At 27.4% G+C, this 22,590-nt stretch overlaps 2 protein-coding genes across 6 annotated transcripts; one reads left to right on the top strand and one right to left on the bottom strand.

Moving 5' to 3' along the window:
- Window positions 1-1,013: 1,013 nt before the first annotated feature.
- On the bottom strand, window positions 1,014-22,082 carry LOC145763720 (protein transport protein Sec31A-like). Of its 5 annotated transcripts, XM_082575227.1 has the most exons (29): window positions 21,828-22,082; window positions 21,500-21,689; window positions 21,124-21,258; window positions 20,765-20,875; window positions 20,316-20,438; window positions 19,965-20,090; window positions 19,603-19,776; window positions 19,330-19,470; window positions 19,107-19,193; window positions 16,882-17,025; window positions 16,664-16,738; window positions 16,067-16,141; window positions 15,421-15,568; window positions 9,124-9,302; window positions 8,746-8,872; window positions 8,419-8,576; window positions 7,952-8,125; window positions 7,468-7,627; window positions 7,205-7,317; window positions 6,810-6,900; window positions 6,561-6,625; window positions 6,083-6,280; window positions 5,721-5,834; window positions 5,193-5,276; window positions 4,245-4,427; window positions 3,913-3,960; window positions 3,116-3,268; window positions 2,685-2,756; window positions 1,014-2,164 (listed from the first exon to the last, which is right to left on the bottom strand). In XM_082575227.1, exons 1-29 carry the CDS (start codon window positions 22,031-22,033, stop codon window positions 1,985-1,987), a joined length of 3,834 nt encoding a protein of 1,277 aa, XP_082431353.1. In that variant the 5' UTR covers window positions 22,034-22,082; the 3' UTR covers window positions 1,014-1,984. The 5 variants fall into 5 exon arrangements, with proteins under 5 accessions (XP_082431353.1, XP_082431354.1, XP_082431355.1 ...); XM_082575228.1 differs by lacking the exon at window positions 3,913-3,960; XM_082575229.1 differs by lacking the exon at window positions 5,721-5,834.
- Window positions 10,673-14,622, top strand: LOC145763722 (uncharacterized). Its single transcript, XM_082575232.1, has 8 exons — window positions 10,673-11,079; window positions 11,155-11,298; window positions 11,619-12,400; window positions 12,634-13,125; window positions 13,270-13,441; window positions 13,731-13,893; window positions 14,053-14,202; window positions 14,341-14,622. Exons 1-8 carry the CDS (start codon window positions 10,789-10,791, stop codon window positions 14,619-14,621), a joined length of 2,475 nt encoding a protein of 824 aa, XP_082431358.1. The 5' UTR covers window positions 10,673-10,788; the 3' UTR covers window position 14,622.
- Window positions 22,083-22,590: the final 508 nt, after the last annotated feature.

The following is a 22,590-nucleotide window of genomic DNA, read 5'->3' as shown; positions in this document are numbered from 1 at the left end:
GGCCATCGATTTCTCTAATATTGCTTTATTCACATTTGCACTGTTGTAACATTAGAATATTACAGAATCAATTGAAATCGGTTAAATTTAATTAATGTTTACGACTTAGCGTTTGCCAATTTGTAAATGCAAAGGATCATAACAAAGTGGAATGCTTGGCGCTGCATTACGATTTTAAAGTTAACATGATATTGATTTTAAAACTTGGAGTTAGTGTTGGCGTTAATGAAAAACAAGGCACTGGAAAGGGTGCTCTTACATAGTTTACGAATTGTTATTGTAGGTTGCGCTATTCGAGGTACTACATCGATTTTAAGCACGGAGTAAATTCCCCGTAACATGAAGTTCCCGTCTGACCGTGGCGCAATGAAATTCGGTTGCGCAACCTTATTACTATTCAAAACGGGAAGTCCCCTGGTGACTGTGTGCGCCGAAATGCTTTGTTTACGCATGGCTGCAAAGTCGCCTAGCGCACGTGACCGTCATTTCAACACAAAGACCTAATATACTGTTCAAGTAAACAGCTTGCTTGGGTTGAAATAATATAACAAATCAATATTAAAATTCATATTTTGTTTACTGAATGTTTTAACATTATGTTAATGAATCGGCCCTTCAAGATAGGAGCAATCAAGTGATTCACTTTTAATGGGTTTCCTAAATCATTTTGATTACTGCGCAAATGTAACAAAAAACATTACATCACCCAAAATCTAGTCAAGTAAACAAATGCAAATAACTATGATCATAATGTTTACTGTACGTAATTTTAGTAAATAGCCGTTTAGTGATTTATTTGTTGTGCTTTCTATTTTTACCAGTTTGTTTTTACTTGCTGGCTGGGTTTAACTTTTCATAAATAACGGGATTTTTTTAATTAACATGAAATACCAAAGAAATTAATGATTGATTAATTGATATTAATAAAATTCCCTTGGCAATATACAAAATAATATTCCGCTAATTTTAGAAGAAAATCATTTATCAAACATACACACACAGCTGTATTTAGGTAGAATGATTTTATTTCAGCTAACTTCATTTCTACAAAATTGCACAAAACTTTAATTTGAATCAAGAATTAATCAACGTTTAATACTTTTGTTTTAATAATATACAGAAACTATCTTATTTATTAGGTTTTTAATTAAGTTTAAAGGTCAGTTTTGTTACAAATTGCAATTTAACAGCATAAGCAAAAGTTGGTGAAAAAAAACTGGAAATAAATAGCTATTACATTTAAAAAACTTTAGATACGAAAAAAACTACACACCGGTAGAAATTACCTATCTAAAGCAAAAACACATACAGCATTTGCAAAAAAGTAAACTACATATTTTTTGGCTATTATGTACAGGAAATCATTAAAAAGACAGGCGGCATCTTTTATTACTTCTAATAATCTGTAAAATGATCACTCGTTCAACAAAACACACACAGCAAAAATTATTTGCCTGCCTGTCATATAACATAAAAAAGGTGCCAATAGACAAACATGTTTTTCCAGAAATATCTTTAAAGGTTTAAAGTAGAAATACGAACCCGCAATCTGATCTATTTTCTGCAAACCAAATTGGCTTGCAAAATAAATGGTACGCTCAAAGATGGGCAAAAGCACGCGTTCAGATAGGCACTTTTACTTTCAGGGTAAATAGGTTGAACTTTTAAACCACTTTGAAGGGCTTTCAATATAGCAGGTGCATGTTTTATTACACAATAGGCAAACATGCTTGCTGTCGAAATAGAGGATTGGTAATTGGCCAATGGAAATCTTTTTTTTTTTAATTTTAAACATGACCATATGAAAATAAATATGACACCGCACCAACAACATATCCATGCAAAAACTTAGCAACAAGTATTATACCAAACGCAGTGCATAATTTAAACTAAACTCTGTACATTAAACTGGCTTCAAATGGTGATTTAAACTAAGCAGAAAAAAGGGTCATTTAATATTGCTTTGATATCTCACATAGACACCTTATATTCGCATTTGGTTTGCGATTTGCAACATGCTTTTAATTCCGGGCATAAAAGCTGATATCTCGGAAAAGTTGGAATGCGACACGATGCTTGTGTGATGACGTATCCCCAGAGCGTAGTCACGTGACAAAATTGCTTGTGCAACCTGACGTAAACCGCCAATGACATTCGGCGATAGCTAAAAAATAAAATTAAAAAATAAGGTAAGTAAATGCTGTAAGTTTTGAATACTTGCTAAATTAGAAAATGAATTAACATAAAGAACTGTACATCAAACTAATCAAATAATGAATAAAGCAAATATAAACTTTATTGCAGCAAAAGCCACTTGATTAGTGTTAAAAATAAAATTTTGTCACAAAATCAACAAGAGTCACAACTACTAACAGAAAGAAGCTGTTTTCACTTCAAGGTTGCAATTGCTTTTTATGACTTGAGCTATTATTTAAATCATTGACGTCGTAATCAGAAAACAACAACATTTGGACTCGCCCACCAAGCTCGGTAATGTTGTTATTTAGTACAAAGTTTAATTACGTTCGTAGTGACTCGCTAACAAACAACATTTAATCACAACAATTAATTGCAGCGTCATTATTTCACAACATAGCGATGAGTTTTGATTTAAAACGGAAAGTTCTGAAACTGTACGAATGAATGTTTAGTATAAGCGCGAAAAACAAATAATGCATATTTACCGAGTTTGCCCTTAATTTGTCGTACAAGAATTCAAGCCTCCTAGAACAGTCATCTAATTTTCTTTTCATTTGCTAAACAAAGACAATATTTTATGTTAAATGGTATTGTTAGATAAACCACTATTAAGAAAAAGCATTTGCCAGGCCTTGTATTGCTTAAACATTCAATGGGCAAATAAATATGCACTGATATAAAGCATACAGTTTATTAAAGTCCTCAAAATTCTATATTACGTTATATTATTGATAGTGAAAGTAAAATAATGTGCTCTAACTACAGTTGCTATTAAAAAAAAACTAAGCTTTTTTTGCTGTGGGGTATTTCAAAAATCGTTTTACTTAAACATCAAGTTAATATTTTATTTAATTAACTTAATATTTTTATCAACTTCACAGGCTAAAAATCAAATATAATTTTCATAAAGTCTTACCGCAGTCGTAGCCTGCTGACTGCACTTGTTGATTAAGTCGTCGAATTGAGTTTGAAGAATCTGGTACTCAGTTGGAATGGGAGCCTTTGGTACATCTTTTAAAGCACCGGTCGGTACCGCTGGTGCAGGTGGAGCTGCCTGTTGTTGTTGTTGCTAAAGTTGAAACAAATAATAACATGAAATTAAGCAAAATTAAAAAAAAAATTTAGTATAAAAAATTGGTTTAAAAATATGAGCAAAACTTAAACTAACTGCTTAACTAACACAGTTAAATGAAAAAAGGTGATTTGCTAAAAACTAGTTTGTGGGTTATAAAAATTGGGTAAAAATTTTGTAAGGATAAAAGAAAAAAAAACTTTTGTATTCATTGTTTAAATTAAATTTCTAAGGATTTAAAGTTTCAGTATTAGATGGTTGAGCTACATATTAATGATACATGTTCATGATTATATATTTTTTTTCTATTAGAAAGTGAAATAATTGATAACTTGTATTTTGTTAGAAACTACATTAACCTTAATGAGGATTTTTTAATATATTTATGAAATAGTAAAAAATTACCATGCAAAGGTTTAAATTAAGCTTAAAATATTTTTATAAACCTAAATGTGTTATTTTATATTAAGTTTTCAAATCTATGCAAGATGCTATATACTAGAGCTTTGCAAATTTGGTAAAACATACTAAAAAGAAAAGTACTATATTTAAAGTGAGGACTACTGTATCTTAAGACAATGAATAAAATTATAGAAATCTTATTTTCCTATTTTAAATTTACACTAAATTAAGGAAAAAACCTCGAAATCCAAGTCATCACTTTCTTCCATATACTCATTTGCTGGGGTCTATATTATTTATTTTATTTTAAATTACTGGTGCATTGTGGTGGTAATAGTGATTTAATTTCAATAAATGGTGTATGTTAGATTTAAAAAATAAATTTGATTAATAACTTGTCATATAAAATAACTGTTTATTCAGTTCAAAATATTAAGTAACAACCTTAAATTACTTTTTTTTTGAAACTTATAGAATTCATGACAAGAAATTAAAGAATTATTGGATAAAAGTCAACACACTCCATTTTAAAATTTTGTGATTTAATTAGTTTAAAATTAAAAAAAATTACTTGAATGTTTTGAGCTGGCATCCCTTGAGCTCTTGACTGCGGAACGAATTGTTGTTGTTGGTATCCCCCAGGTTGTTGCATCATCCCTGGATGTTGCATGCTGCCGGGAGGAGCTTGGACAGGTTGAGGAGCAGCGGGAGTCATCAGGTTCAAAGAATCTGGTTGAAATACTTGTGGAGCAGCCTAAAAAATAAAAATGTTTAAAATTTTTTGGAAATATAAAGATTTTTCGTATGTATTTTTTGTTCGAATTAAAATTAAGATTAAATTATTTAATGTTTTTTAAATTGAATGTGCTTTTTAACTACAACATTGAGTGTGTTTTTTTCTTTTTAATACAAAAAATCTTAAACAATTTGCATGTGTAGTAAAACCATAACGTCACAAATGCAATATCAAAAAGGATTAAACCAGATTACTACTTAAAATTGGTAAAACAAAGAAGCTACAGTAGATTTAATACCCTAAAACAACATCATTATTTTTGTTAAAACTAAACCCCAAATTATTATGAAGATTTTATTTTCACAACACTTCAAACAATCATATTAAATTAACTTATTCAACCATTTTTGCATTGTAAAAAAAACCTTGGAATTTAGAAGTGGTTGAACAAAATTGGTTTGTGGAGTAATTTCGGAACCATTTAATGGTTTATTGGTATTTTTATTGTTTTGTTGGGATGGTTTGATATACCCTATCATACGAGACATAAATCCTTCATTTTCCTAATTATAGATTTTTTTATTAAAAATTCAAAACTTACAAACAAAATCTACAAGTAAGTAAGTCTTAAAATGGTCTAGAATCTAACAATTTCAAATAAAAAAACTTTAAAGTCTCAAAGACTAAAAATCATGTTTTTTAAGAATTTTTTAGTTAATCACTGTAGGTTTCAAAAATCGTATTATTAAAATAACAAAAACCACAGCAAAATCACAACTGAACCTTATTTTTGTTTTCTTCAGGCATAAATAAACCAACATTGTCAATTTTACTCAAACCAGAGCCAGCCATAGATTTTGCTTTATGCTAAATAGATTAGAAAAAAAGTAATGTTGTAGAACTTGTGTATATCTAACAACAACTAATAAAAAATACTTTAAATTATGACCACAATTTTAACTGGAGATATATAACGATTTAGCAAAACAAGATTGTCAGTAATTATTATTTATAAAATGCATTTCTCTAAAAGCAAGCAAAACTACTTCGAATCATTTTACTGGTGTAGCCCTACAGGGTTGATTTTACTAACAAAGTTATTAAAAAATGTTTGGTTACAGCCAGAATAATGCTAATAATAATGGTAATAAAATAAAACAATTAAGCTTAATGATGGTATTTTATTTCTACTTTTTCTACGTTTTTTTTGCTTAAATTCCAGATTCTTTAATTATCAAAACTCTGGTCTATCTCATACAAAGTATATATGGGCCATAATTATTGTCATGCAAATTATGCTAATCATAACACCTGATGAGCTGGTGATGATGTCATATGTGATGACATCATCGTAGGGGGAGCTTGAACAGGGGCAACCCCAGGAACCATAAAGTTATTGGATTGTACTGGTTGATAGGTAGTGGTCTGAGACATGAAGTAAAAATAAAAATGGGCAAAAAGAATAAAATTGGAAACCAATAAAAATAACAGATTTTAACCTTAGTTTTGGCAACATTTAAACACCAAACCATCTAATATTACAGGCTATATGAATGCACCACCTTTTACCTAACACCAAGCCTAATCCCATATTAAATTAAAATTTAAAATCCTCCATTTTATAAAATACGACACAAAGATTTTAGATAAAAAGCCTTTAAAAGTGAAATCACCTTTTTTTTCTTGGGGATTCTGTTGGGGTCAACCATAGGCGGGTCATTCCAGCCTCCAACATTTGATTTACCTTGCCCCTCTCCTGCACCAGCATAAGTTGAACTTGGGCTTGGGGGCTCAGGGTAACTGGATGGAGTTGATCTGTTAGGTTGGAATTGGGGCTGCTGGTTGTAAGTGGGTGAAGGTTGAGGTTGAAACTAGTGTAAAAAAATATTGTAAACCAATTAAAAAATCTAATTTATAAAATATATTATAATAAGACTAAATTTATGAATTTCAAGATAAATATTAGACAATTTTAGTTGACTACCTGTCCTTAAAGCTGCATTTTAATTGTTTTTTATTACAATTTGCAATTAATATGTGCTTGTTTAAAAATTTTTTTTTTGGCACCTATTTTACTTAAGTTACATATCTAGTAAACAACCAAAAATAAAAAAAAATACAAATCAACAAAATATTTATGTTTTTAAAAACCTGCGGTGCAGATTGTGGAACAGATTGTGGTGTGAAAATATTTGCAGGAACTTGCTGTTGTGGTGCTGGAAAATAAATGTCTTGAATTTAACGCTAATAAAAATTTGACAGTTAAATTGTGCTTAAAAAAATTTAAAAATACTGTCAAAAAATTTAAAAAAACCTAATAAACAAAAAGAAAAAAGTTTTCAAAATTTATTTTAATCTCAATTAAAACAAATTTGTAAACAAAAAACTAATTAAGTATACCTGCAGAAGGGGCCTGTCTACCAAATGGTCTAGATGTAGCATATGGGTTATTAGAAGGTTGGAATCTTGAAGTTAGTGGCTGTTGTTGTCTCTAAATAAATCAAATTTGTTTATAAAATTTTACTTACTCTTTTTGTATCTATTACATTGTTGTAGAATTGTAAGTTGATTATTCTTTTTAATATAGCAGAAGTTCGTACCATTTTAATTGCTTTTTATTTAAAGTTATTCACAACAACTCAAAAATAGACAAATTAGTTAAATATGCCTTTTTATATATTTTAGTTAAATGTGCTGCCAATGTTGAGCCAAGAGCAATAATTACCTTAGACATCTATCGCAAAAACTTTGTTAAAACTTGTAATTAAACATTTGTTACCAATTTTAATTCTTACCCCATAGTTAGATTGTTGTTGATATGATTGTTGATCAACACTGGTGGGTTGAAATGTTTGTTGTTGTTGTTGCTGTTGAGGCACAAAACGATTGTTTTGTTGCCTATATGCATCTAAAAAAATAGATTTGGTACTTTGATTAGAACAAATTAGGAAATTATGCATTTGTAAAATTGTTAAGCTATAACAGACCTAGTTTTCAAAAATAAAATACGCAATTAAAACTGTTCGCTTTTAATAATTTTTGTCGAATGTTATGAAACCTTTTCCATTCATGGCTTGTCGTTGAGGTTGAACCTGGGCTGCAGGACGCTGTGAGCTTCTTATTCCATCTCTATTGAATGGAAATACTGGAGCTTGCAAACCTGCAACACTGTCACCTTGTGAGTGAAATAATCGGTCACGCAGAATTTGAACAACAAGCTAGAATAAAAAAATTTAAGTTTTAATTAAAGATAATGTAAAGCCAATTTTTTCTTAACAAGAAGAATTTGAGAGCTTTATTTTATTTTTTTCTCTTATTTATCGTTGATGTAGGAAGGTCGTCTTCACAACCTAAACATAGAGTAACATTAGCAACCCCAACCCAGAGTTGACGTTGTCAGATTGAGATATTAATTTTTATTATTGCCCGCTATTTATAAGCTACTAATTGTTGGCTCAGCAGAAGTTTATACAATTTATAGTGCCTTACTCTTTTAATAGGAACAGTTGACCAACAACAATGTGGTATAATCACACTTATACCTTATTAGAAGAATTGGGTAGAATTTCCATGGCTAAGCTAAGCTGTCCTTGTGCAGCTAACATGGAAGCATACTCAGCTAGTTTGTCAGAAGCAATTTCTCCAATGTAGGCTACTCCACCTTTCTTTTGTGACTTTACCACACGAAGCAGCACCATCATTTTCTCAATCAAATCCTAGATAAAAAGGAGTAAATTTGAAGAATAAAATTTAAACAAACATTTAAAATTTGAAAAATATATAAAAACTAAATAGTGAAAATGACATTGTTCATATACTACTTTAACTTATAGATTATATGTTTTTTAAAAATAAATAACAAAAAATTTTTAGCCTTTTGGTAAAATGTAACTTAGCCTAAAAAAAATTGAATTAATTTGGTTTATCGACAATATTAAATCTGTGTTTAAGATCTTTACAGTACAATAAATCATTTTTTTTAAATTGTTTATAAATAAATATATCAAACCTGTATTGTGTTCATTACCCCTTCCCCAAGCTTCCGGGTTCCTTCATTAACCTTCCCCCAAGCTTCAACAAGTTTTTCAATGTTGCCTGAGCACACATAACACAAACAAGCATGACATTTATACTCTTCACTTTCTTCCAATCTCTCACCCAACTCATCTAAAAAAGAAAAATTATAAATTTTAGCCTGGTTAAAAGTAAATTAAGATAAGAATACAAAATATTAGGTTTTGTTCCTTTGAAAATTAAATTTTGTCATTTTCGAAAAAGGTATTTAAACTTTATTATATTAATATTTTAGTTTTACATTAAGCAAAATTGAACTTACCACATAATGTAACAAGGTCAGCAGTTGAAGCATAAGTAAGTAGAGAAGCCAACGCTTCTTTCCAGTTCTCTAATTCACAAGATTTTACAACATCCTTCCAATCCTTTGTCACAACTGCTGATAGAAGCTAAAAATATTCAAAAAATAAAAATGTTTTTCCCTTTAAATATAAATATATATATAGTATGTTTAATTAACCTTTTAAAAAGCTAAAACAAAAAAAAATATAATTCAAAAAACAAATGGTAACATGAAATAAAATGCAACCAGTTTAATGGTACTTTTGTTTAAACCACCTTAATGACCATTACATCAGTTAAATTGTTCACCATTAAAAAATTAGCAATCAATTTAATTTAAAATGTAACATTTTCCTACTCGAGTTATTTTTGAATCCGAAGAAGCAAAATATCTTTTTTGCGTTTTCTCCAACAAAGCTGCATCTCCTGCCATGGCAATGACAATTGCATCAGCTACTCTGTTGCCATGGAAACAAAGATCAACTGCTGCCTCGTATTCACCCACCAAAAGAGCTTGACTGATCATGCTATCTAAATCTAAAAATAATCAAAAAAATTAGAAAAATATTTATATTTATTAAAATTTACAGCAATTTTGTACAACTTGACTTAGGGTATCACTTAAAATAATATAGAACATTTTATTGTTTTTTTTATTAATTAGAACACTTTTTTATAACAATTAAAAAATGAAATTTTACTATGAATGATCTTTTGTTATAAAATTGTAGAACCTTAAAGTTGCAAAGAAAATACAATTAATAAAGAAAAAAAATTGATTTATTTAATTGTTTCAATTAAATAACAAATCTCACTTAAATATAAATAATTTAAAGCCATTTTAATTACTACAAACATTTTTTTTAATATAAAATATAAATCTTTCTAATGTTGTTGATATCTTATATTCAAAAAACTAAAACTAGTTTATTTTTAAGGTTTTTGATTGACAATGAATTGTCACTCAAGCTTATCAAAGCCACGTTACAACGTTTTCAGGAAAAAAATTGAAATAAATTAGAGGTTAGAGACCCTAGGTTAGGTTGTCATTAATTTACCAGATAATAACAGTTTAAACTACAGCACCATTGTGTAAGATCCTGATAAATTAACATGGATCACTTATTTTAAAAAGAACTGTGGTTAAAACTCAAAAAAAGACAGAAATTGCCCAAAAAAGTTCAAATCACCAAAAAGACCAAAAAATACTGATCCAATAAAAATTGTCTGTATTTTACAAATCCAAACCCGATCATAATATTTAAAAGCTTGGAATAAGAAAAATAAAATTTAGTTGTTCTATTTTCAAGGAGTGTCTTATCATTCAAGCATAAAACCAAGAGTAGAAAATGAGGGTTTATATTATTGTTTAAGGATAGTAATATAGAAATATATCAACAGGCTTTAAATATTGGAACTTTAAATCGAAAATAGAGCGTAGAACAGAAAGTGTCTCAAGTTTTTTAAAACATTAATATTAAAAATATAGTAAGGAAATTGATGGTTAAACTTTGTTAATAATTTTAAAGTAAATAAATACATAAAAAGTATAAATGAAATAAAGTTAAACAATTTTACAAATAATTCATACACCTTTTAAATACAAATTATCAAAAATACAAACATTTTAAAGTCAAATATTGGCAGCAACTTAACACTTAAGATAAGTAATTAAACTGTTGAAAGATTTATTGATTATTATAAAGAATTGATGACAAATATACAACTATTGCTGCTGTGACAGTAAAATTAATCAAAATGGGAAAAATCAATTTGGCAAAGTGTTTGTAGGCTTACAATTTACCTGATAGAAAGTAGTAAAGTAAGTTAAAAAAATGTAAAATTTAAAATAAAAATTGTTAATTGTAATACAAATATATTTTATTTTTAGAATATAGAAAAGCATCTTAAACAGAGAAATATTATTTTAGAAAAAAGTTAAAAAACGAATTGATGACTTAAGGGTAAAAACTTAAAATTTGGGATTTATTTTGTAAAAACCAACTAAAAAACCTACCACATAATGACGATGGAGGAATTACGAGAATTACATTACACAATGGCACATTGCCACAACCATCAAATTTACTGCATGCTTGCTGAACAAAAACGAAGAATAGAACTAGAAGTTTTTGGCACTGAATCACATAGAACTGAAATAAAGAAACAGAATTCTAACCCAACAGAAATGCCAAAGGAAACACAAGTTAATGGTACTGATAAAAAAAGATCAAGAACACCTAAACCAAGAGATGGTACGAAAACAACCAAAAAAGAAAGAAAAGTTGAAAATAGTAATCACCGGAGCAAAGAAGTAAATAAATAAATCCCAAAAAATGTTTAAAAAATGTTTGTAACAATGAATAAAATAACCACTCACATTTTTTAGACTAAAAGAGATTATTCTGACGAAAGAAACCCAAAAGTTCAACAACTTTATAAAGCTCAAAAGATCAGGCAAGAACAAAACAAGAGGGAAAAATCACTTGAAAGAAAAAACAAAAAAGCTACACATAGAGAAAAAATATCAGACGTAAGTTGGTATAACCAATTAAATTAACCACATATTAGTAAAGAAAACCCTTTAGATAAACCAAATATTAATTACATCATTTTAAATTTAAAATTAAATAAACACTTTGCAAATTAAGGTATAATTGTAGCTCAAGGGCTACACACCACTTCAAATGAACATTAATTAGAAAATTAAATGACTATGAAAGGTGTAATTTAGTATGGTGTGGTAAATGTGTAAAAAAAATTCAAGTAAAATCCATGTCATTTAAAAAAAACTCACAGTTATAAAAGTATAGAGATAATTAAAATTCCTTCTAAATCATATTTTGCATTTAGAAATCATCAACTGACTATTATGATAAGAAAGAAATAAGATCACAACCTAAAGTACATGATAAATCCGACAACAAATCAGTCAAATCAGTTGTGGTGAATCGTTCAAACGGAATTTACTTTACAGTAATGAGAGATTCAAATAATTCGAATCAAGTAAATGGGAGGAAAGTAAAGGAAAGAGAATATGTGAATACCAAAACTGCAATAAAGGAGGAAATAAATAAAAACAGACATAGAAAAAAAGATAAGCAATCAGTTACAACTGAAATGAAAGATAATTTACAAAACCATAGGAATTACAATTCAGAACCAAATAGAAATTACTATCCAGAAAACCACCATATAAAAACAAAATTAAGACACCAGCAAGGTAGCACAACACAGAAAAAAAACAGAAACCTTGAAACCAAAAATTCCAGCAGAAAAGAAGTACAAAACCATAAATCCGAACCCTACTCAATGAAAAACAACAAACCAAAAAAAAGACAAGAAAGTTTTAGAATGGCAATCGAAAAAAGTGAATCCATTCCAGTATATGTCGAACCACCAACATATGCAAGTAAAAAACTATGGGTAACACCAAAAACAAATTCAAAAACTACCGAAAATAAAACAGTTGCCCCAAAAACGGAAGAAAATTGTAAGCGAGTGGCTTCTGCTATATCAAGAGTCCAACATGATAATAAACTAAATAATATTTCACCAAGTTCAAGTATTATGTCGTTAAAATTGATGACTTTGTCTGAAAAGAATAATGAAAAGGAAAAAATCTTACCCACAAGGTAAATTAACAATTTTTTAACCATTTTTTTTAAAAAGAAAATACTACACTTAGTTTAAAATTAACATAGCTAGTTAGATTTTATTTGTGATTTAATGTTATCAGGCAAATTTTAAATTAAAACTAATTTAAGCAATAAAAAACAGGCATAACTTACTTAAAAACATAAGCACCCATAGAATTCAAAGAATAACGTCAAGAAAATATTAAAAAAATTTTGATATTATATTGCAGGCCCAAATCAACCCAAACGGTGTCTTCTAAAAAGAAAAGGAAAACCAAAATATTTAAATCTAACAGCACTCCACAAGAAGATACCAAAAAGTATCAAGAAAACATCAATTTACAAAATACAGAGAGAAGTATTCCAAAAAAGAGAACTAAAACAAAATCTCCAGATTCGGAAGCAATTAGTAATTTAAAAACTGAAATTGTTCAAGATAAAAATACTGAAGAAAATAACCAAAAACCTACAAAGTTAAAATTCACTCCATCAATTCGAACCCAAACCAAAACTAACTTAACAGAAATTGATTCAAAACAAAAATCAAAACCTAAGTTTTCGAATCAGACTCACAACGAAATTATAAAAAAGAATAGTTTTCCAGAAGGTGAAGTGGTTTTTCATGTCGATTTGGATAAAAAAGAAGAAAAGTCTAAGGATAAGAAAAGACTTTCAGATTATTTCAAAAAAAGAAAATTTCGAAGAAAAAGTTTAAGTGCCTTGTAAGAAAAACATTTTAAAAATTTACAAAAAGTTATTTATTTGATTTTTTTTATCTTTTTTTGAAAACCATTTAAATTTAAATAATAATATATTCACTATTAACTAAATTAAATTAAATAAAGTTTTTTTACATTTCATTTTAGACCAAAACCCAACCAGGATTCAAATTCAAACCTAAATGAACAAAAACCTCAAGTACAAAATGTTGAAACACAAACAAAAGTCCACACTAAAAATCAAACAACACAAACAGAAATATCAACAACTTCAATGGGAACACAGTTTAATGGAATTAAAAGTGAAGCTGGCATCCAGGTAAAACTAAAATATTAAAGATTAGTGCTTTAACAGATTAAAAATTTTTTTTCCTTAAAGATAGACTTATGTTATTAAAAATATATAACATTACAATTTTAACCAACCAATACAGAACATTCCTTACAAAAAGAGAATCGCCTATAAGATAATTAAATATAAGCTAAAAAACTAGTATATCAAAAGTAACTGACTAAATCTTTTAATAGCAAAAAATGACCATCAATATATTTTAAACATTTTTTTACATAAACAACCCAGTTAGATTTCTTTTATATATTATTCCAAGGTTTCACCACTAACATGCACAAGCGAAACACAAACAGTTGATGAAGACAACCCTGTATGGAATGGTAAAGGAGTTAGTTTGGATCGATTAATACGAAGCAAAGGAAAACGACAAACTAAGTTGAAGTTAAGTAGATCGAAAAGTGCTGGTGATCAAGAAATAGGTTTGTATAAAAAATTAAGCTTGGATTTGTTTTAAATATTTAATACTTAACCAAATTTATTTAACATTTAAGGCATTAACATAACAAAAATTAGCTTAAACAACTTTATCCAAAAAATACATTTAAATTAAATAATCCTAACTAAATTGATTTTTTTAGAAATAAGTGAAACCCCTTCAGAAAATGACAACAACAAACATGTGATAAACACATACAACTGGACCCAGACAGCTAAGTTTGTAAAAGTTGTGGTCTCCTATAGTGGAATACATTTAAATCCAAGCAACAAAATAAACGTCAACACTAATGGTAAGTTCAAGAATTTAGGATTGTTAACTTTAGTATACAAGTCGAAACAAGAAATGTAAAAAAAAATTTGACATAGATTTAACAAATAAGTTGAAGCCTTGTGTGGCAAACCATTTAAAACCAACTATTTTTTTTCAGGCACTAATTTAATTCTGACAATCAAAAACAAAAACATAAAGCCCATCCCCGATCATTCAGAAGCAAACAGTAATCAAAACAACAACACAACTGAAGCATTCCCGCCCTTAGTTTCAAGTGAGCTAAGCATACCTACTCTCTACCGCCCAATTATTGGCGTGAGTTATACAGTGCAGGCTGACATGATAACTATTTTGCTGAGGAAAAAACAACTTCAAGAGTGGCCCCAACTGACTTTGGATCAGAAAAAAATTAACAATTTAGAAAATAATTTCATATAAAATTTTGATATTTGTTTTTACAAGTCAATTTAATAGTTAAATTGTAAATACTAGAAATAAAATTATTTAATTTAAATTTAAAAAAAAAAATTGTTTAAAGGCCAATCGTGGACTGCTTAATATAAAATACCCCAAAAATTATGCCACAAAAATTATTCAAAATGATGAAAATTAACAAATTAACTGTCTTTGATTGCCACACTACAAAATCAATCTTTTTTCCCACTATAAGACTACTAATTAGCTTATATTGGTAATATGATTGCATTAGAGGTGCATTAAAAATATAAAACAAATTTAGCTTCAAGCAGTTAAAAAACTCAATTATTCTAACATTGCCACACAATAAGTGGTCTACCTTGACCAATAACAGACAAAGTTGACAATCTCCTGTTAACAACCAACCCACCACCTTGCTTTACTATTTGTTGAGTTTCTAAAAGTTAGTAAATTACTCAAAAATTTTAAGACATGCCATTTGCACCACAGATATTAATGAATGAATATTAGTAATGCAGTAATTACATTATTTGGTAATTGTTATTTGCAGGGGAAACTGCACAAGAAGCTCATAGTTAGGTTAGTCGTTAGTAAGAAATAGAATGTTCTGAAATAGGAATACAACCTTTTGGCCAGAAATTACACCAAAAAGAATAACTAACCCAAGTTTAAAGCACTCTTATTAAAAAGCCCAAAAGCATAAAATTAATTTTGGCTATGTTTTTTGTCAAATTTTAAACTAAAAAGTTACTAAAATAAAACTGGTACTTTTTACAAAAAAAAATTTTAATTCACTTACCGCCATCTTTAACTGGAATAACCATCGGTTTTAGTGGCATTGTAGCTTGAACAGAGGTAGCTGCAGCAATGTTGTCAAACACATCGGCGTCATTACCACCTGTGCTACCTTCACTGCTTACAAAACTATTATTTCCAAAAGATTCACTCTGAAAACAAATAAAATTTTACATTTTTAAAAATCTTTGAAAAAAATAAAAATTGAATAGCCTATGCAAAATAATTATTTTTATTACATTGATTTTGTCTTCCTCAAAAATTAATTTTGAAGCTAGAGTAACATTTGTTACCCCAAGCCGGTTTTAAATTGCCAGTGACAGCTATATATAATAATGATCATGTTATTCCTAATTTATATTCAGATAATTGAAAAAATAATTTACAGTAGCATTTTTACAAATTTCTTGGACTTCTGAACTAAGCAATTAACATAAAATAAGTTAAGTATAAACTGTATAAATATTTTATTTGTAAAATTTCTAATCATAATAGATTTAAAATTAAAAAGAAAAAAAATATTGTTTTAATTGTAAAGTAGAAGTTTATTTAATCTAAATAGTGTAATTATACATAATTAAATTTTGTATTAAACATAATTGTTTATAATTAAAATGTACAGTTATTAAAACTAGTTAAATAATAGGTACCTTAGTAACTGATAAATTTTCCATTTCTTTAGACAAATCTCCATTAACTGCTTTTTTGTTTAACATCACATCAAACTAAAGAAATTATTTTTTTAATAAAATTTATTTTAATGGTTAAAGCAATGTTTCTTCTTCATACTATATATTCTTTTAAGTTGGACAACAATTTTGTAATAGAATTTAGTACAGATATAAATTTAAGATTCAAAATTAAATCTAAGTTTTTTGTCACACACAATTTCTTATTTTTCCTATGTTTTCTAAAGATGATAGGTGTTTTATTTTTTATTGGGTAATGGTAACCTTTTCTGACAAGTTTAAGCTATTCGTAAATGGGCTCAGTAAATAGTATGATTTTGGTGCATTTCGCAACAAAAACTTTTTGGTTCATTATCCAATGCCATCGCCATTATATCACATAACTAGACTTATAACCTTTTGCAGTACTTTTTATCACGACAACATGTCTTACTGTGATTGTGGTATTACTTAATTGGTTAGTAAAATAAAACAGCGATTAATAGGTTTAATCTAATCATGGTATTGTACATAACCTAATTCTTATTTAAAAAAAATTGTATTATACTATTTACAAACCTTTGATTTTAATTCTGCAGCATTGTAACCGAGTAATTGTAGAAATTGTTTTCTAGGATTGGATTCAAAATTACTCTAAAATAATCAAAAAATAAATAAATTAAACGAATATTACAAAAAATTTAATTTAAAAACATGAGATTTTTATTTTTTATAAATTTATAAAAACAAAACATAAAAAAATTAATTTATCACAAAAATTTATATTTCTTTTTTACTTTTAAGAAACTCCAAATGTCTTCTTCAAATTGTGTTTGTGAGTTCTGTAACTTAGAGTTGCAATATTCTAAACAGCTATTGTTGTCCAAAAGTGCATTTCTTAATTCTTGTGATCTTACCAACAATTCATTTTCAGTTACAACCTTTTATAAAAAAAAGTAGATTAATAATCTGCCATAGAAATATAAAAATAAAATAAAAAATATTTAGTTGCGTCTATATATGAATGTTTTTAAAAAAGAACAACCCACACTGGTAATGATGGACATTTAAATATTTGTTTGCAACCAAATTAAAACAAACTATTTAATGATATAAGGGCAATTCTTCGGTAACAGAATTACAATTACTGTGGTTTACAAACTTATAATTTTTTTTTTTAATATAATTGAAATCATTTTTTAAGTTAAAACAACCCATATATTGCCATTCTAAATTTTTATAAGCATAGAAGTCCAGTTCGAACTTGTATGCTTCTTAAAAATTGAAAAATGTTTGGTAACGGAATTACGCCAATAAATTAAATATAAAAACTTGGGTAATACTTAATCCCAATTCGTCTGAATTTTATAAAAATTAACTTAAATTAAACATGTGTAAATAATTGTCCTTATTGAAAGCAACAAAAAGATACCAAATTTTTTTAGTTGGGGTTTAAAAAATATTTATTTATTGACAAATTAACTTAAAAAAACCTGGTAACGGAATTACACTTTAAGTAACAAAAAGACACTGTCTAATTTTGGCATGTAACTTTAGTCTTAAATTTACTCAATTTCAGATAAAATTTAAAAAAATAGTTTTAGGTACTGTTAAAATAAGAAACAAACCTAACTAAAAATTTTTTTTTTAAATCTTGGTAACGGAATTACAAAACTAAAAACTACTAGGTTTTTTTTTAAACAAACTCTTAAACAGAAATAAACAAACCAAATTTTAAAATTCCTAACTACCATTTTAACAAAAACTACAAACATAACTCAATAAAATTAACAAACAAACATAACATGTTTAAAATTCTAAAACGCTAAACTCTAAATTAGTAATAAAATTGATGTCGAAGAAACAATTTGTTACACCTAAATAAAATGGATAATTATGCAAAAACAATAAGTCTAGTGGGTAAAATAGCTTTTAATATTGTTTAAATAAGCCAAATATCAGTTAAAAATCAACTTGTTAACTATGAATATTTTTATTAATTTTATTTAGTAATATATGTACCCATAAAACTAATTTATAAATTTCAAAACTACCTTCTCACAAAATTAAAGAAAATGGATATTATATTACAATGCCATTCATTTTTTACTTATAAAAATAATTATATTATTTTAATTCACTTAAACCAGGCAGAATAAGCATTTCTACAAAATCTCTGATGTTGTAATTCCGTTACCCGTAATTCCGTTACCATTATTGTAGATAAAATTGATAAGGAACATTAAAGTTTAGTTTTTATTTATAGTACTTAACAACTAAAATCAGAGAATTAAAAATATTAAAAGTTGTATTTGATTAAATTTCAAGTTATAAAACTTTTTATGTAAATTCGGTAACGGAATTACCTATATTCTTACAAGTTAAAAACTTAAAAATTGCTGATTTTTAAATTGTAATATAGAATTTGTTGTTTAACTTATGTTAAGCATATGTTTAAACCTTTTATACTAACACATTACAAATCTGTTGTTATCTGTTTTGTAACTTTTATATTAACTTAAAATTATTGCTTAAAATAGCCATAAAAGTGCAAAAAAATTTGTATATACATTTTAAATTTAAAAAAAAAATCACTTATAAAAAATTATTTGCCTAAATTTTTTAAAATTTAAACTTTAAATATCAAAACCAAAGAAACAGGTAAGTTAATTAAACAAATAATTTAAGTTAATTTAAAAAAAAAAAAAAACTTTTCCAATGAGAATTGCCCATAACACAAAATAAGAAAAAGTGCAGCTTGCGAACAGGTTACTAATTAGTTTGATATAAAGTTACATACATATATGTATTTATATAATTAAAGCACAAGTATTATGTACATTCACCGAAAATAATATACAAAGTAAAAAAACCCATAAATAAAACATCAAAAAATATATTAAACAAGTTGATATTAAAATATAAATCTGAAAATTTATATAAAAATATGTTCATCTTCCAACATGTTTTAAAAACATTGCTACTAAAGTTCATTTTATTAACTTAACAAGATTTGTAGTACCTGGTTAACTTGAACAAGTTTTCTCGTATTTTGGGTCTGACCATCAACAGGAGGAATATGATTGAAAGAAACCAATTTTCCACCAAACTGCATAAAAAATAAACAAAAATTAAAAATTGTATTTTAAAGCAATAATAAAATAATAGCAATCTAGTTAAATTTTTTGCTGTATTGTTGGAGCAAATAATTTTTCAAACAATAAATTAAAATTTAATTTACTTACCGCAAAAGAGACCCCACATGGCCTTCTCATCCATTTAGGAGGTCGCTTTAAAGGATTGGTTATCTTCCTCTTTGTTGTTTGTGCTGGAGCTTGTTTTATTTGATTCACTGAAAATGCATCACTGCCAAATGCCTCAGCAACCTAAATCAATAAAAAAATAACTTTTAAAAAAAAATTAACAGTTTTAAATTTAAAAATAAGTAATAGGTATACTAAACTTATATATGTTGCTATCTACATTCTTTTGATTTTATTAAAAAAATTTTAGTTTACCGCATCTCTTTGTACTTGGTCTGCAGTTGAATCATGAACAAATTGACCTCCTCCCATAAGAGAATGAATACTGATGTGGCCATCAAATGAGCCAGTGGAAAGAACATTTGGATTTCTTGGACACCATTGTACATCAAAACACCACTGAGCGTGAGTCTCCAGCTCATAAGTTATCTAAACCAAAAAAATATAAAAACTTGAATTATTTAACATAATGAAATGACAAAAAAATTGGTGAAACAGCTGTTAAAAATATTCAGATAAATTTGACAACAAGAATCATTTAAATTTTATGTATATCTTAAATATTTTGTTATAAAGGTTTACAAAGCATAAAATTGTTATATTAAAACTAAATCTACCTCAGGTGGAGTAGCATTAGCATTCCAGCAATAAACTTGGTTGTCCTTTCCACAAGAGAGTAACAAGTCAGAATCCCTTGTACACCAGGCAACAGATACAACTCCTTTCTTATGTTTCTCCAAAACCTGGAAACACAAAAAAGCTTAGTTATTAAAGTTAGTTCATTAATTTTGCTGTTTAAAACTGTGAAATGGAAAGAAATGACTTTTAAATTTCAAACAGCTTTAATTATAACAAGTTTTTCTACAATTTATAAAAAAATCTTACTATTTAAGCATACGAATATTTCTGCCTATCATAGTAAAATTTGTAACCTATAATAAATAACTTTTTTAGACACCAACACTAACCTTCATGGGTGAGGTGGCAAATCTGAGATCCCACAACTGCACAACTGGAGATTGATCATTTTCAGAAGATAAAGCAAGCTGGGTAGCTACATCTGGATGCCAAGCTACATCACTACATTGCATCTAAAATATATATAATTACATAAAAAAAAAGCACTACATTGCATCTAAAATATACTTATTTGTTTTAATTAACCTGTAAGTAATATTTATTGAACATTTTGGTGTCTTAGTATTAAAAAATAACCCAAATGACTTAAAAAGTAAATAGACTAGTTTTTTTTAAAAGTAACACCCTAATGCAAATTTAAATAAAACCTGTGTTAGAAATTTTTTATTTTTTATATTTTTGACTAATTAAGACTATTGTCAAACATCTTTTAAGTCCAAAAAAACGTTAAAAGTTAAATATTTTACAATGAAGCAACAAAAAACAAAATAAAACCTACCCTTCCAGAAGAATCCTCCACTTTAATAATTGGTTCATTTTTTCTCAGGTCCCAAACCACACAACAAGGTCCTGACGTGACAGCACTTGTTGAAGCCAAAATATGCTGAACCTTTAACAAATTATTTTAAATTTATTATTTTTATTTCATTATAGGTCTTTAAAATTTTAATAAAGATTTATTGTATTTTAAATAAATTAATGATTATGTTTTATTAGTTAAAAAAAGTAGCAAATATAAACATTATAAACACTTACAATCTAATTACTAAGATTTATATTTTAAAAAGTAAGCTATAACTTATATATATATGGACAATAGTGGTATATATAGTTGTTGTAGTAAAGTTTTGGACAAACCTGACGATTCCAAGCAATAGAACTTATCGGAGAAGTTGGTTGGGTTTTCGAACCTGGAGTCATTGGACTGGAAGGATTTTTTAAATCCCAAATAAATATCTCGCTATCACTTGCACCAGAAGCAAATAAGTTTTTCTACAAACAAAAAACATAACACAAAATTTAAAAGACTTTTAAAAGATTGGGCCTGTTAATATTTTATATTTTAAAAACAAAAAAATGAAATTTAGTATCAGTTGATATTTTAGGAAACAAAAATCTAGAATTTTTTATTGGTATTTTATTTAATAAAAAAACTCTTTAAAAAAAAGTATTTAAAAAAAAAACCTAACCATATTTACTAAAAAATAAACTAGGCAATAAGATAGTTTGTTACCTGAAAGGGATTAAAGTCCAATGCTCGAACAGGTCCTGAATGTTTTGAAGTAGATAAAACCAAAACATCCTCAGAACCTTCGATAATTTTATTTGGATTATAAATTTCAATGGCACCCTTGTCTGTTCCACCAACAATATAACTGTTTGAATCCTCAGTATAAGCTCCACCCCATATAACTTTGTAAAACCTGAAAACAGAGCAACTTAATGTTTTTTTGCCATTATAGTAAATCAAAAAGATAGTAATTACTGCATATATAGTCACAGTTTTTGATTAACTGTTATAAATTTTTTATTACAAAGAAAAAAATCTGTTATTTATTTACCTATTTTCTGTTTCAACCTTTCCACAACTTTTTGCAACTGCAGCTGAATCGGCCATGTCCACCGAATACAATTCCAGTGTTGAATTGGAACTAAACGATGCATCAAGTTGTTGTGCTGCAGTTCCTGTTGCAATATAAATAGGATGATCTTCGGCAGGACTCCATGCATAGTTAGCAGTAGCGCGAATTTCTTTAATTTTAACCATTTTTTTGGTAACTTTATGACACCAAATTATGTTATGTTGAGATTTAAAAATCAACTAAAAATAAATTCGCATAAACTTTATATAAATTTAAAACAATGTTCTATTACCTAATTGAACTTACACTGCATTTAGTTGCAAACTGTTACCATACTACTATTGACTATAAAAATGACAAAATTTTAGTTTAATGTCAAAATAAACTATTGTTTTTAAACAAGCAGAAAAGTCACTGTTTCTAGCAATGTTATCAACAACTTTAAATTAACTTAGATTTATCTGTCTATGCGCAAGGTTTGTAGTTTATCTGTTGCTACTGTAAAAGCTGATAAGGGTATGCAAGCAAGTTAAGTTAGGATTTAATTTTACTTTAGCATTTCTGGCAATTTACAGATTTATCAATCAGCTTTTATTAACTCAAACCAAGTGTTTACTAGAAGTTGTTATATTAGGTACAATAGAAAAAAAAGCATAATAAAACTAATTTTAACGGCATATTAATGATTTTTAACAAATACCATAAGATAAAATAAATAAACTTGTGCTAATCAAACGCACAT

This window comes from Corella eumyota, chromosome 1 (assembly GCF_963082875.1).
Source record: "Corella eumyota chromosome 1, kaCorEumy4.1, whole genome shotgun sequence".
NCBI lineage: Eukaryota > Metazoa > Chordata > Ascidiacea > Phlebobranchia > Corellidae > Corella > Corella eumyota.
This window is presented reverse-complemented; position numbering and strand designations above follow the sequence as displayed.